The sequence below is a fragment of the Mytilus galloprovincialis genome, chromosome 6, assembly GCF_965363235.1.
Source record: "Mytilus galloprovincialis chromosome 6, xbMytGall1.hap1.1, whole genome shotgun sequence".
Classification (NCBI taxonomy): Eukaryota; Metazoa; Mollusca; class Bivalvia; order Mytilida; family Mytilidae; genus Mytilus; species Mytilus galloprovincialis.
In genome coordinates, this window is record NC_134843.1 from 74,347,835 (window position 1) to 74,361,065 (window position 13,231).

The window sequence follows — 13,231 nt, forward strand, 5'->3', positions numbered from 1 at the left end:
TAAAATGTCCCACCTGCTATAACATTTGAAATATTTTAGGACTCTAAAAAATTTGAACCTGCAGTCAATGTCAAATGGTGTTTTTCTTACATGAATATCTTAACAATCAAAGGGTCATGACAGAGACATTTCATATATTGAGTTTAAAAAACACCAAAGTGTTTAGTCAGAATGGTGCTAAATCAGTTTAAACTAGACCTTCAACTTAAGTTTGACCTGTAACCTTAAAATACACAGCTCTACTCTGTTGACTTTAAAACTTAGATGATATTGTACATAGACATTTGACTGGACTGACATACACTTGACCTCCATATTTGAAATAAATAGGGTCAATTCTACTCATTCAATCAACATGAATTTGAGAAGCATGTTTGATTAAACACCTACAATGTGCTGGTAAAAAATGCACAGGCAAAATGGTATAAACACTATTAGAAACCCATGAATGGTCATAAATGTAATGTAGTCTAAACATAAAAGATACTGTGAAGATAGTGTGAACACTGACTAGTTAAGACCTTGACCTTCATATTCATAAAATAAAAGCTCACACAAGAAAATGATGTATACTCTTACTGATTTTTATTGCATTTTATGTTTTTAAAGTCTTAGAACCCTGTTCATACTTCAGGTTTCACATTCTTTAAAAGTATCAATGATCCATGAAAGTGAGCTCAAGGTACATGAACTATTTCAAATAGACATGTACCACACCTTAAAATCTTTGTATACACCAAACATAGTTGATCTTTGCTTAAGAAACAGACTTAAATCACAAAAACTTAATGTAACCAATGGACCATAAAAATGAGATCAAGTCATATGACTCAAACAGACAGATATGAATCTCTTAACAATCATTCTTTGTATTAAATACAGTTGACATATTGCTAATGGAATAAAAAATAACAGACCTAACTAATGATGAAAACTTCATCAAAAGTCATCACAAATCAATTATATCAGGTCAAGGTCATGTGAACCTTGTCTGACATATTTTGTACCTTGCAATGATTCTCTACATCACCACTATGTTTGACTTATGAATAACTGTTAACTTTAACCAGTTGCTAAACCATGAAAATGAGATGAAGGACACCTGAAATATGCCAGACAGAAGCTTTAGCATCGCTATACATATATTAAGTATGTAGGTCTTCTACCTTCTGAAATATAAAGCTTTATACAAATAGTTTACACTGTATAATCCCTTTTTTCCAAATGACCAAGGCAAGATAAAAAAAAAAAATATCCCCACTGAAAATTGTTGTCCCTTCATAATAAATATCATTCTAGAAAAGTGATGGAAATTGTTTTTTAGTCTGAACAAAATTAAATGCTTTAATCAGGAGTTTACACAAAGAAGAAGATTATTTAACAGGAGGTTTAATAAGATATTTAATATAGATTTTTTTTTTTAATGTTTTTCATAAATACATCCTATCCTTTGATTTTTTAAATTTCATACTCCTACTATAATTTGTAAATTGTAAATTTAAATGACTATCTTACAAACATTTAAAACCAAAAAGTTAACTATCTTTATCTTATTACATGTATATAAATAAAAGTAAATAGTGTATAAGATTTGAACCAAATTCCTATGTTAATTTTACTTTCCCGTCTAACCCAGGCATTTTCCCGAATCTATAATATGAATGATGATATCAATGATCACCAGTATCAAGGTCGAAATTGAAAGTGTTGGCTGCATCAATTCATTTTTAACTTTAAATTGTTCCTGGAGTTTTAGAAAGTCTTATTTTGCAATTGTACAAAAAATGGAAAATGCAAAAAAAAAATCTATTGAAAACCTTACTCTGTATATATATATGCATCAATGGCAAAATTTTTGTAGTTTAACAAAAATTTCAATCAAAGTTTCTGGATACATCTTTGTTCAAAAGATATTTCCATTTTCCATGCGACTGTCTTACAAGTGAGAGGTTAGCAAGCTATAAAACAAGGTTTAATCCTCCATTTTCGACATAAGAAAATGCCTAGTTCAAGTCAGGAATATGACATTTGTTTGATGTGTTTGAGCTTAATTTTGCCATTTGATTAAGGCCTTGTTTTCAAAATTCCAATAGGGAACATACTATATATAATTGTATCAATAAACCAATTTTTCAAGACTTTTCGACCATTGGCCTTCTTCAGTTCTTTATTTGATTAAGGACTTTTTGTTTTCAATTTTTCCTCAGAGACTGGTATTTTTTGTTATTTTACTTTTTTCACCAAAAATTAAAATCAAAGTTTTAAATCAATCTCTGTTCAAAACTCAAAAGGTATATTGACCTTCCATGTAATAAAGATGAAATGTACTTAAACAAGATTATACAAGTTTCAGGACCTTTGATCTCACATTGATTTTTTTCACCCCTGGGTATTGTTAAATTCATTTAGGTTTTTAACCCCTGGGGTATTGTAATATTCATTTAGGTTATCAAAACCAAAACCTAAGTCTTTGTAACAAAAATCCTGACTCTCATAGTTGTAGAAATGGGGGGAAAAAATGTATTTGAAGAAGAAATTTACGCCTGCTTTCATTAGATTTACATACTAATCTATCCTGTAAGTGACACCCAACCTTTCATACAATGATTGAACAATTAACTAATGGAATTGATATTGATTTTTAACAGGTTACAATGAGAATTGTAGAATTGCATCTTTTAACTGGGGTTTTAGAGAGACTGACTTTTTCCACACTTTTTATTTCAATGGTTAAAGAAAAGAAGAAAAATTTTGCAATTTGTCACTTCATGTTTCTTCTGTATAAAGTACACTGAGTTCCTGTATATGAAATAGGGATTTTTCAGTCTTGCAGTGCTATTGTATAAACCTTCGTAAAATCTTCCTCCAAAAGCTTTAAGGATGAGAAAGCAACATAAAATGTATTTTGTCCCTTTCTCTATAGATTAGACCCTGCCTTTCAAATATACTATGCTTGCAGATATGATATTTGATGTAATACAACTTCTTCATGGTTTGAAATGCTTATATGTTTAATTGACTAATTACTATAGTTGTTTTAATATCTGTGTCAATAGGTCTCTTGTGAAGAGTTGTCTCATACCACATCTTTTTTTTTTATAATGACATTTTTGAACATTGTTATATATTTATTTATATAAGACCACATCAGACTACTTCAAAATTTGGAGTCTTAACTTCCTTATTACATACCAGATCTTCACCCGTTTTATTTGTTTTACTTTTCACATAAAGAGGAATTAAAAGGGACAGACAGCTAATTAATTTGGCTTACCTGAACATTTCTATAAGTGCATCCGAAGGACTAGTCTTCCTGCCAGACAATAACAACTGTAATTTACCCACGCTTTGAGTGGCTGTTGACACTGGTGTTATCGAAGGGTCTTTGTCTTTCAAATATCTTCTCCCCGTCAGCGGCGTTAGAGGTGCCAATGATTTGGTCTGATCAAAAAATAAAGAATAACATGGACTTTTACTATAAGGCCAGTTGTTTTTCTGTTGGCATACACACAAGTCACGTTTACGAAAATAAACCTTTCGCATTATCGGGTGCACTAGCATTGTTTTTATCCATCTGATTTTTTAATGACTAATTGTTCAAAGTCCTAGTTTTTAAGTCCTGTTTTCAAACCACAAATTAGCAGGAATATCCACATAATTGTCTCAAATAATCAATTTTTAATGTTCAATCGAAACCAATTTGTTTTCATTCATTCATACATAGGGATTTAAATTTGTTTACATTTCTTCCTATTAATCTCATTATCCAGTCCATATGTTACCAAATTATTAATCATGCATCCTTCATAAAAAATTATACAGATATATTTTTTAATTTTCCACTATTTATCCATTGTATTTCAGCTTCCCTACGATTTAAATCCCTTCACGATCACAGATATAAACCATTTACTTGTATTTCTTTGTTCCAGTGCACTATATATACAAAGTATTGAGGGAAACTAGAAACAAGTTACAACTTGTTATTTTTCTTTCTCTTTGTAACACCTAGGTAGCTTTCTCTAAATGTGCTACATCGTCATTAAATATCAAATCTGATTACTCAACATGTTATCTGTGTTGATTTAATAATAGTAGAAATACATTTTTGATTTTTTAGTGTATTGCCTAATTATAACTTAATTTAACTATTAATAGTTTTATTTTATCTATCTTTTTCTGTATCTATTTTAATCATCATGACTTATAGTTTTTAGCAGACTCTCCTTTCTGACATATATATTTATCTATCTAATGCATATGACAGCCATGATGATCAAAGGAATCCTCAAATCTATAAATAGCATTATGCAATGCTAACAAAAATTAAACATTTTTTTACATTACACAGGTAGTCTATGTCTAACATGGAACTTTTATTTTAAAACTAAAGTTTGCTTTATATTAAGAGGTCATTCTTAAGATCTTTACTGATTAAATCATTTTTTTCTAATTGAAGGACCCATTTATGCATTAAAATTCTCAATATTATTATTGAAAAGGGCAGATTCTGTATTCTCCTAAAGCAATATCTTACCACTAAAATGACTCTTGTTAATTTAATGCTGAAGGAAATTTGTAAGTTGTATTATTTAAAGTTAAACATATATTAAAATCAAAGATTTGTACATTTGAATCTGATTTTTTTGGGGGGTGGGCCATATTTTGTAGAAATGTAAAAAATTTTGGGGGAGAGGGGCTTTACATTGATTGATAGATTAATTGGTTGGTGTTTAACACCACTATTACACTATTCAGTGACTGTCAATTATTATTGGTTGAGGAACTGGTGTGGCTGGAGAGGGAACCACTAAAATTTGATATAATTACTGACAATCATAGTCAATTAAAATTTGAGAAAAACACAACTGTCACATGCAAAATTTGAAAAATATTTACCAGCCAGTGATAAAGTAGTTCCACTATTTTAACCACTAAGCGACAGAGGCACCTGTGGGTTGTACAAATTGCAAACTTGATATTCAATTAAAGTGGAAATGAATTTTATTTGTTGAATTGAAGATGTAGTAAAAATCAAAATTTTACAGTAGTATTTATTTTATTCCACTCCAAAAAGTGCTTTATAAGCAATTTGTGAAATAAAAAAACAAAAGAATATTTTAGTATTTGCACATCGATCATTCAATTGGAAACTACACTCCAAATTGTTGTCATCATGCTTTAACCACTGTTACATTTATTGTGGCAGGGCAGTGGACTTTTATACTTAATTTATTAATTGTTGAATTTCACATATTTAAACTACGCATATAATTTTTTTGATGTTGCAGATTACAACCATTTACAATTTTGACAGTATTCAACAGCGTAGGATGCTGTGCACCTTAAAAAAAAATATGGTTCAATCTAATTTTTCACCTGATTAAATCCTTACTCATATAGAAGTATTAAATTCATTCTTCTTTTTAAAATACAATTGACCGATTTTTTACGTCTATCTTAAATTTTAAAACTATACATTACTGTTTCTTCAGTATTTGAACTTTCTGAATGCACATATTATATCTAAATAATAACCAAATGAAAAATTGAACCATGGCATATCAACTATAGAAATTTAACATGAATCTTTAATTTATAGTTACATTATTTATTACATATACTCAATTGTTGGTGTGCAATCAATATATATATAGCTTATTAATACTTAAATGTAGTTCGCATGCACTTTAATATAACAACAATTTATATTAAATTGTGTCTAAATATGTTATTCAATATAAACAGATATTAAAACTAATTTTGCCATGCTAATGTTACACAATATCAAATTACTTTAAAACTTTATAATATGTGTAGGGAGAAATTCCTTTTAGTCTAAACCTGTGTACTTTTAAAACTGAACTTGCAAGATAATAAGTACAGGCGCTTTCTATTCAATCATCAACATTTTTTGTCAAATTTCAGTAGGTTGCTCCCTAATAACAGCTACTGAAGCGTGCATGTATGTAGGACTGTAATGATACACCCACCTAACAATATGGTCTCATTTAGAAAACGTTAGCTACAGTTCCAGAACTTTTATCAATGCATTTTCGTAAAATCTGGAACTACAACAACAACAACAACAATACTTTATTTTAAGAGGGTTACACAGTTAGCTATATAACTAATCTTCCCTCAGGCCCTCATTATGAGAAATCAAACAAAATGCAAACATATACATTGCATACATTAGTATAAAAAGTCAAGTATGATAATAATGTTTAATACAACTTGATAAAATGTGATGAAAAAAAAAATAAACATGATGACATGATCAGTTTTTAATATTATTGATATAGCTAGGTTGATATATGCCATACAGATAATATAGTTGAGATTCACCCCACTAAAAACTGTCATCTTCAATACTTGATAGGGGTGGGTGACGCTGGGCTTTTGTTACTGAGGAATCATTTATTTTCCTGGGTATCAATTTTTCGTGGATTGCAAAAAACTTGCATTTTGGTGGATATTTGATTTCATGGTTTTACCAATCTGTACATGCAAAGCCTGCAGAAAATTTATAAATTCATGGTTCGTCTACACACAAAATCCACGAAAATTGGTATCCAACATATAATAATGAATCTACAGTACACCATTTTTTCACATAATTTGGATTTGAGAAATATAGTATACCTTTTCCAATATTAATTTGATTTCATGGGGGTTTGAAATGTAATGTGGAATACCAAAGTGTTAAAATAGAGAAAATTGAGTTCATAAAAAACACAGCCCAAAATACCAAGAAACATGACAGACAAAGCTTGAAAAGATTACCTAGTCAAGTGGCCATCATGTCACCTTGTATATAGGAAGTGTACCCCTCCCCTTTTCCCTCTCAGATGCAGAGCCTCTGCATTCAGTTCAATTTTGTTCACCAGGGTGGATCAATATGTTTTGGTAAAAACCAAATTTAAACTTTTGTCAATTCCCGAAATGTAAGAATTTTTCAGTTGTTATTTTAAAAGATTAGTAGAAAGTGTTATATTAGACCTTTATGAAAGTATCTACTTTACTAAATCTTACATTACTGAGACACTCACTGGTGGTCTTATAAAATAAATCTATCAAACACCTGGGTTGTATTCTCTTATTTTTGTTTTTATTTGAGGACTTTCTATCACCTGGTCGTAACAACCTGATGTCATATTGACATGACATAATGTATGGCACAGATCAATTTCTTCATGGTTTATAGCGAGTTTCAGGTACAAGGCATTAATTCAACAAAAAAGTAATTACGTTGCATTTATGAGATCTCACATAAACGTTGCATTTATGTGATCTCAACATAAACGATACAAATGTGAGCAAAAAAGAAAGGTGTTATAAATTCGTGCATGATTTATCGAACATGATTATTATTTACAATTAATAACTAAATCAAACACCTTTGTAAATCATAAAAGCCAAAAATAGACAATATCACATATTGCCAAAAGAATTAGTGCAATCAATTCAGATCTAAATTAGCGTTTCTAATATATAGAACAGGTGAATATATTGACTGAGGTCCTAGCCGCCAAAACTAGTAAAAGCTTGTCTAATAGATTACAATGGAAAAAGGAGGCAAAAGTCAGGTGCTGGCTTGATGCCAGTGAGAAAAAAACACAATACATATCAATTAGCCTTATCATTGTTAAACAAACCGTGATAGATCTTCGAAGATCTTAAGAGGATTAATGTCAAAATCATCAGGAAAGAAATAAAGGAGGGAAAATATTCTCTTGGATCATAGAATTATTAAGATTAACAAAATATAAAACTTTTTAATCAAAAATGAAATATCATTTATCAAATCATACATTTTAAACTCTCTTCAAATATAAAGTTTACTTTATAACTGTTGTTTTGACAATATCTGTTTAACTAAATATTGACACTGTTAGAGATTTCAGCGGAGATAAAAAGATAATACCTGCTATGTTTAACTGACTATTACAAAATCAGCTGATTATCTGGCACTTGATCAAATCTTACCAATTCGATTGTTCTCTAATTGTCGGAGGTCTCAATCAAATTTGTATGATAAAGACGTGTATTTGTTTATAAATCAACAAATACGAGTGGACAAAATACATGTCATATTTCAACTGTCAGACGCCAAATCAAACAAAAACCTTTTGATCATATATTAATGTCTTCTTGATTTCCTTTTGTGGGTTTTGAAAATGTGGGTTTATCTTCATTTTAAATTGATTGAGAGCTCCAATGCTTACAGTAAGCTATACTTCAAGGTTCTCGAGCCAAAATATAATAATATTTAATAAAACTTCAACTGGCTATATATATTTCTCCTTTTTCAGTCTGAGTGTCATAAAATTAGGCTTCACATTATACTCTCTAAACACTAAAAATATTTCTAACTTCATTATCTACTTAAAGGACTCTAAAATACTTGTTCATGCAACTTGAAAAAGACAAACAGAAATACAAGTGGATAAAATGCTTTTTATCCTTGCTCTTTAGAGTCACGATAAAGAGGTTATTTTTAAGTTCTTTATCATGAAGTGTGTTTTGAACAATAAACTGACCTAATCAAAGGCAGCTTTTTTTTCTTTATTAAATAAGATCATTATTTTCAAGTACATTCTAAAAAAATAATTTTGATATCCTTAATAAGAAAGCTAAACACAGAAAATTGTGAATAGTTTTTTTAAAGGAGAACAAGTTCGGATGAAATATGTTAATTAATTTTCTCTCATATCCATTACATTGACCTTTCCTTTGATGTCTCTTTCTTGTTTGTTCTATGTAAACAGATATTTGTATTTTAACATTTTATTCATAAGGATTAACATTTCATTTGAGAGTGAATGCTAAAAAAAAAATCAAGATGCTAAATTTACTTCTTGCAACTGAACTGCATTAGCTTGAAGAATAAAGTGTCTGGGTATAGTGACATGTCTTCCTGCATACTGTTATCTTGGGAACTCGTATACATGTTCAAATTTAGTCTCTACTTAAATCTTTTCAAACAACTAGTCCAAAACAAAATGTTCCAAAATTTTTCTAATGTGTCTTAACAAAAATTGCAAAAAATGACTAATATGCCTGAAATTTAGTATGGTGCATTGGACAGCCATCTATCTACCCATCAAACAATATGTTCATTATCCTATGGCAACCCCCAAAAAATTAAAAATTTATTGTAACTAAGGGAATTAACTCTTAATTTGTGATAGTCAAAACTATCAAAATCGAACTTTACTTGTATTTTATAATTCATGACATTGCATTCAACTTAAGAAAGAAGATTTGGTCAAGTGATACTTTAATTACCTTCATGTTCATGTATAATTCAAATATTTTCTGTGGTGTAACACTACTAGAATTTTAACTCACCTCTTCAAAATGTTGTTCTAAATTCTGCTTCAGTTTTATTCGTTCATCTAGTTCTTCAGAAACGGTTTTAGATTTAGCTGGAGTTCCTATCTCTTCTTCAGCGTCGTCTCCTAAGAAAATCCTTTCGTCAAAATCTCCGACACTAAGTACAAACTCTTCATACTCGCTATTCACAGCTTTACTGAAATGCAAATCAAACAATCATTTTAATATCATGTGAAATATCCAATTGCAGAAACCTCTTTGCTGCAGTCTGGAATACTAACAAAACATGTGAAAACTTGGGTATTTTTAGTGCAAAAATTGTCAACATTATCAAATGTGTACAAAAATAGTACAAATGTTAAATCGTAACTTGTATGGAATATTATTTTCATTATTATAATCTTGAATTTACCAACATTTATCTTTATAGATGAGATATGGCTAACTACCAACTACAACACAGTGGCTTATTCAATTATTGTTTGTCTTAAATAGTTCTAAAAAAAAACCTGCATCAGGCTTAAAATTTTGTACGCTAGACGCCTGTTTCTTCTTTAAAAGACTCATCAATGACCCTTGAATAAAAAAAATCAAATTATGTGCAAAGTTGAAGAGCTTTGAAAAAGTCCAATATCTCAAAATGAAATGAACTGAAGGTAACAAATGTTAGCTATTTTCGTACACTTTTGAAGATGATGTTAATATGGAGAGAACAGTTAGCAATGAACCATCATGCCTTAACTAACCTGACTAATCTCTTGGCTAGCTTTTGATGTTCTTTGTTGATGGCCAGACTGAAATAAGGCAGGTGAAAACTCAATGATGATATATATGAACAACATCAAAATGCAGGAGTATGATGCAATGAAGAAGAGACAAGAGACAGCAGAGTACAACATACAAATACATGATATGATTTTTTTTATTTTGATGCTGGAAGGATCATCTTCAATCCAGGGGAAAAATATCAATGACCCAGCTTGAGGTACAAAATAAAAGTCTTAATACCATGATACATTTTGATTCTGGTAGCATAAATTTGTAATTAAATTTTGTACCAAGACTCAGAATTCAACTGCTCAATAAACTGGATTCTGAGTTGAGCACAAAGTTAGTACCAAGTATGGTTTTATGACCAAGAGCCAACAATTTACATCCATGACTTCTTGTAAATTTAACAATTCTCCATTTTTTAGTGAACTCTCATGCAATATGGTATAATATGCAGAGCACCAATTCAAAGATTATTTTTCAAACATGCAAAAACATAAATAAAACAGCTGTATAAATTCTAATGAAGTCTTATACCATGTATAAGTCAAGGTCAATTTTGTCAAATTGCTGTGATTATAGCATCAACTTTTGTCCATTATTTTAATTTCCCTCCTCACCGACAATGTTGCTTCAGATTACAAGATGTAATCCAGAATTAATAATATTTCTACGGGACTTTAGTCTAATTCTTACATTCAAATTCAAATTACAAGATTAAAAAGAATTCTTATTTAATAATGACAATGTCCTTGGTAGTAGTTCCTTGCAAAACGTAAACAAATGATAGAGTCATAGACATCACAAACAACGTAGATTTCAAATCCGTTAGAAATTAAAACGATACTGTATCCATGTACAGCAAAATTAAAAGATAATACGAAACTTCTAAATTTAATATATATGTTAATCTAAGGGTTGAGGTTCGGCAATTTATTTAGACCAACAATACTCATTAAAGACCTTTCAATACATGGGTATTTATTTTTATACAGGATTTGTTATACTAGTCTTTCAGATATTTCATTCTTTATTCCATAGAACACGAAAAAGTGAATTAAGCTACTGTATCCCGGCACCACATCTCAATAACAAGTAGAATTCAGCCCACACCTGAACTACTTTTTTTACTAGGATACAGGGTTACATTGTTCCTTTTGGTAAACTTCAATTACGAAACAAATATTACGGCACATGGCATATAATGCAAGTAATATATCACTTCTTTATTCACTTAACTTCTTGAAACCTGCAGGGACAAAGGGAAAATCTATATGAATTCACAGTTCATCCAAATGTTTATTTTAACAAACAACAATCACTTGATCCTAACAAAGATTCAATACGTCAAATAAAGCCTTGATATAAAGCAACCACTAAATTAATTGACTAAGTTGAGGATTATTTTGATTATAATAAAATACCTTTTAGCGATATTTATATTTGTAAAAAAGATGACGATTAAGCAAAAAATAAATCTACATGTCTAGTACATTTTTCTTTTGCTACGTAACGTATAAATATCTTTTTTATCGACTTAAGAATACCTTTCAATTTGGACGATATTACAATATTCAATAAAATATCTTGATAGATACTTTTTATGACACTTTATTAAACATCCCATTCTAGTAATCATGTGGATAAATGCAATAAGCTTGTAAGTCTTCAACCTATAAAATTGATTTTACCTTTCTACATTTAAAAGTTACTGTCAATAATGATATGAAATGCCTCAAAAATCATAAACAAACCATAAAACTTGTATGCAATTCAACACCAACAAGCTATAACTAGATCCTTCAAATGGCACGAAATTTTTTACCACCTATAATTGATCTGCATTAACTTTCATAAAATTTGTAATACTATTTTACGTTTAATTTGAAAGTTTTTAGATTTAAACGAATACATTTCATGATGACTAATTTATCGATTTTGCATCAAGGATAATAATACTGCTGTGTCAGCAGTTTTTGTCGGAAAAGTCAATTACATCTTTGTTTTTTCTGTGAACAGCAATTGAGAATTTTCAATGGGACACTTGCCAAAACCCCCCACAAGCAACTTCTCTCAAACATAAAAATCTAAGTAAACATCATATAAGCTTAAAATATAATCTTTTTCCAATCAACGGAAGATATAAAATACATCCCAGATAAAACAGTCAGAGAAATTAAACATCCTAACAATCATCAATTGAACATTATCTTGGCAATAAAAGATGGCTTAATGCCCATATTTCAGCAAAGCCATTAAAACACTATCAAAGGACATTTACAAGGAAATTAAATAACAATGCTATCTGATAAACACACTTCCATCTAGGACAAAATTCTGACCAAATAAAGACACCATCATAGATCTGGACCTTAACGAGAAATATATTCATCTGCAAAAAACTTTTTAACCATCAAGTCAAGAATAATAAGATGTGGTATGATCAGGCCATGCAGCCATAAATATTTGGAGGACAATTATCGTATTCAGACACAGATTTCAACCAATCAAAAGACTGGTTTTGGAGTTTCGAGCACAAATTTGTACTTCAAGCACTGAGTAGTTTGTGACCCCAGGCCCAGGATTGCCAATCATAGATGTAAACCATAAAGGCTTCAACAATGAGCAAAGCCCATACTTGCATTGAAAGCTTCAAAAGTCCCAGACATAACAAAATGTAAAACAATTCAAATGAGAGAACAAACGGCCAGATTTATGTAAATACCAGCAAACGAAAAAAAAAAAATTTGATATTCAGGAACAAATGACAACCACTGAATAACAGGCCCCTAACTTGGAACAGACACATACAGAATGCAACATTTAGTTTTTATCATTATTAAAGTATTGCGTTTTCCTCTTTTGTAATGCTGTGAAACTTGAGTCAACATGTCATTTCATGCTGTCAACTTGTCATACATTTTTTTCTGCTAGGAAGAAGACTGTGGTGACGTATGATGTCATATGTCATGTGTTACTATAAGCCTTCTCATGTTACCACAGCTTTACATACTCTGCCTGAGTTTTATTGATGAAATGAAAACTGGCTTGCCCTTTCCTTTTGACACAATTATTCAACTCCAGTCTCCAGCTAATTTATTGAATTTTCAGCATTCATGCC

General features: G+C 30.1%; 1 protein-coding gene across 3 annotated transcripts in view; it reads right to left on the reverse strand.

The window, feature by feature from the left end:
- LOC143080309 (retinoblastoma-like protein 1) overlaps nt 1-13,231 on the reverse strand; it is a 73,206-nt gene that overhangs the window by 22,342 nt on the left and 37,633 nt on the right. For 2 of the 3 annotated variants that reach the window (XM_076256074.1, XM_076256073.1), the window contains exons 8-10: nt 10,086-10,133; nt 9,355-9,535; nt 3,275-3,441 (exon numbers count right to left, since the gene is read on the reverse strand). In XM_076256074.1, coding sequence (XP_076112189.1) covers nt 3,275-3,441; nt 9,355-9,535; nt 10,086-10,133 — 396 coding nt within the window. The remainder of the gene's footprint in view (nt 1-3,274; nt 3,442-9,354; nt 9,536-10,085; nt 10,134-13,231) is intronic. The other variant, XM_076256075.1, reaches the window with a different exon arrangement.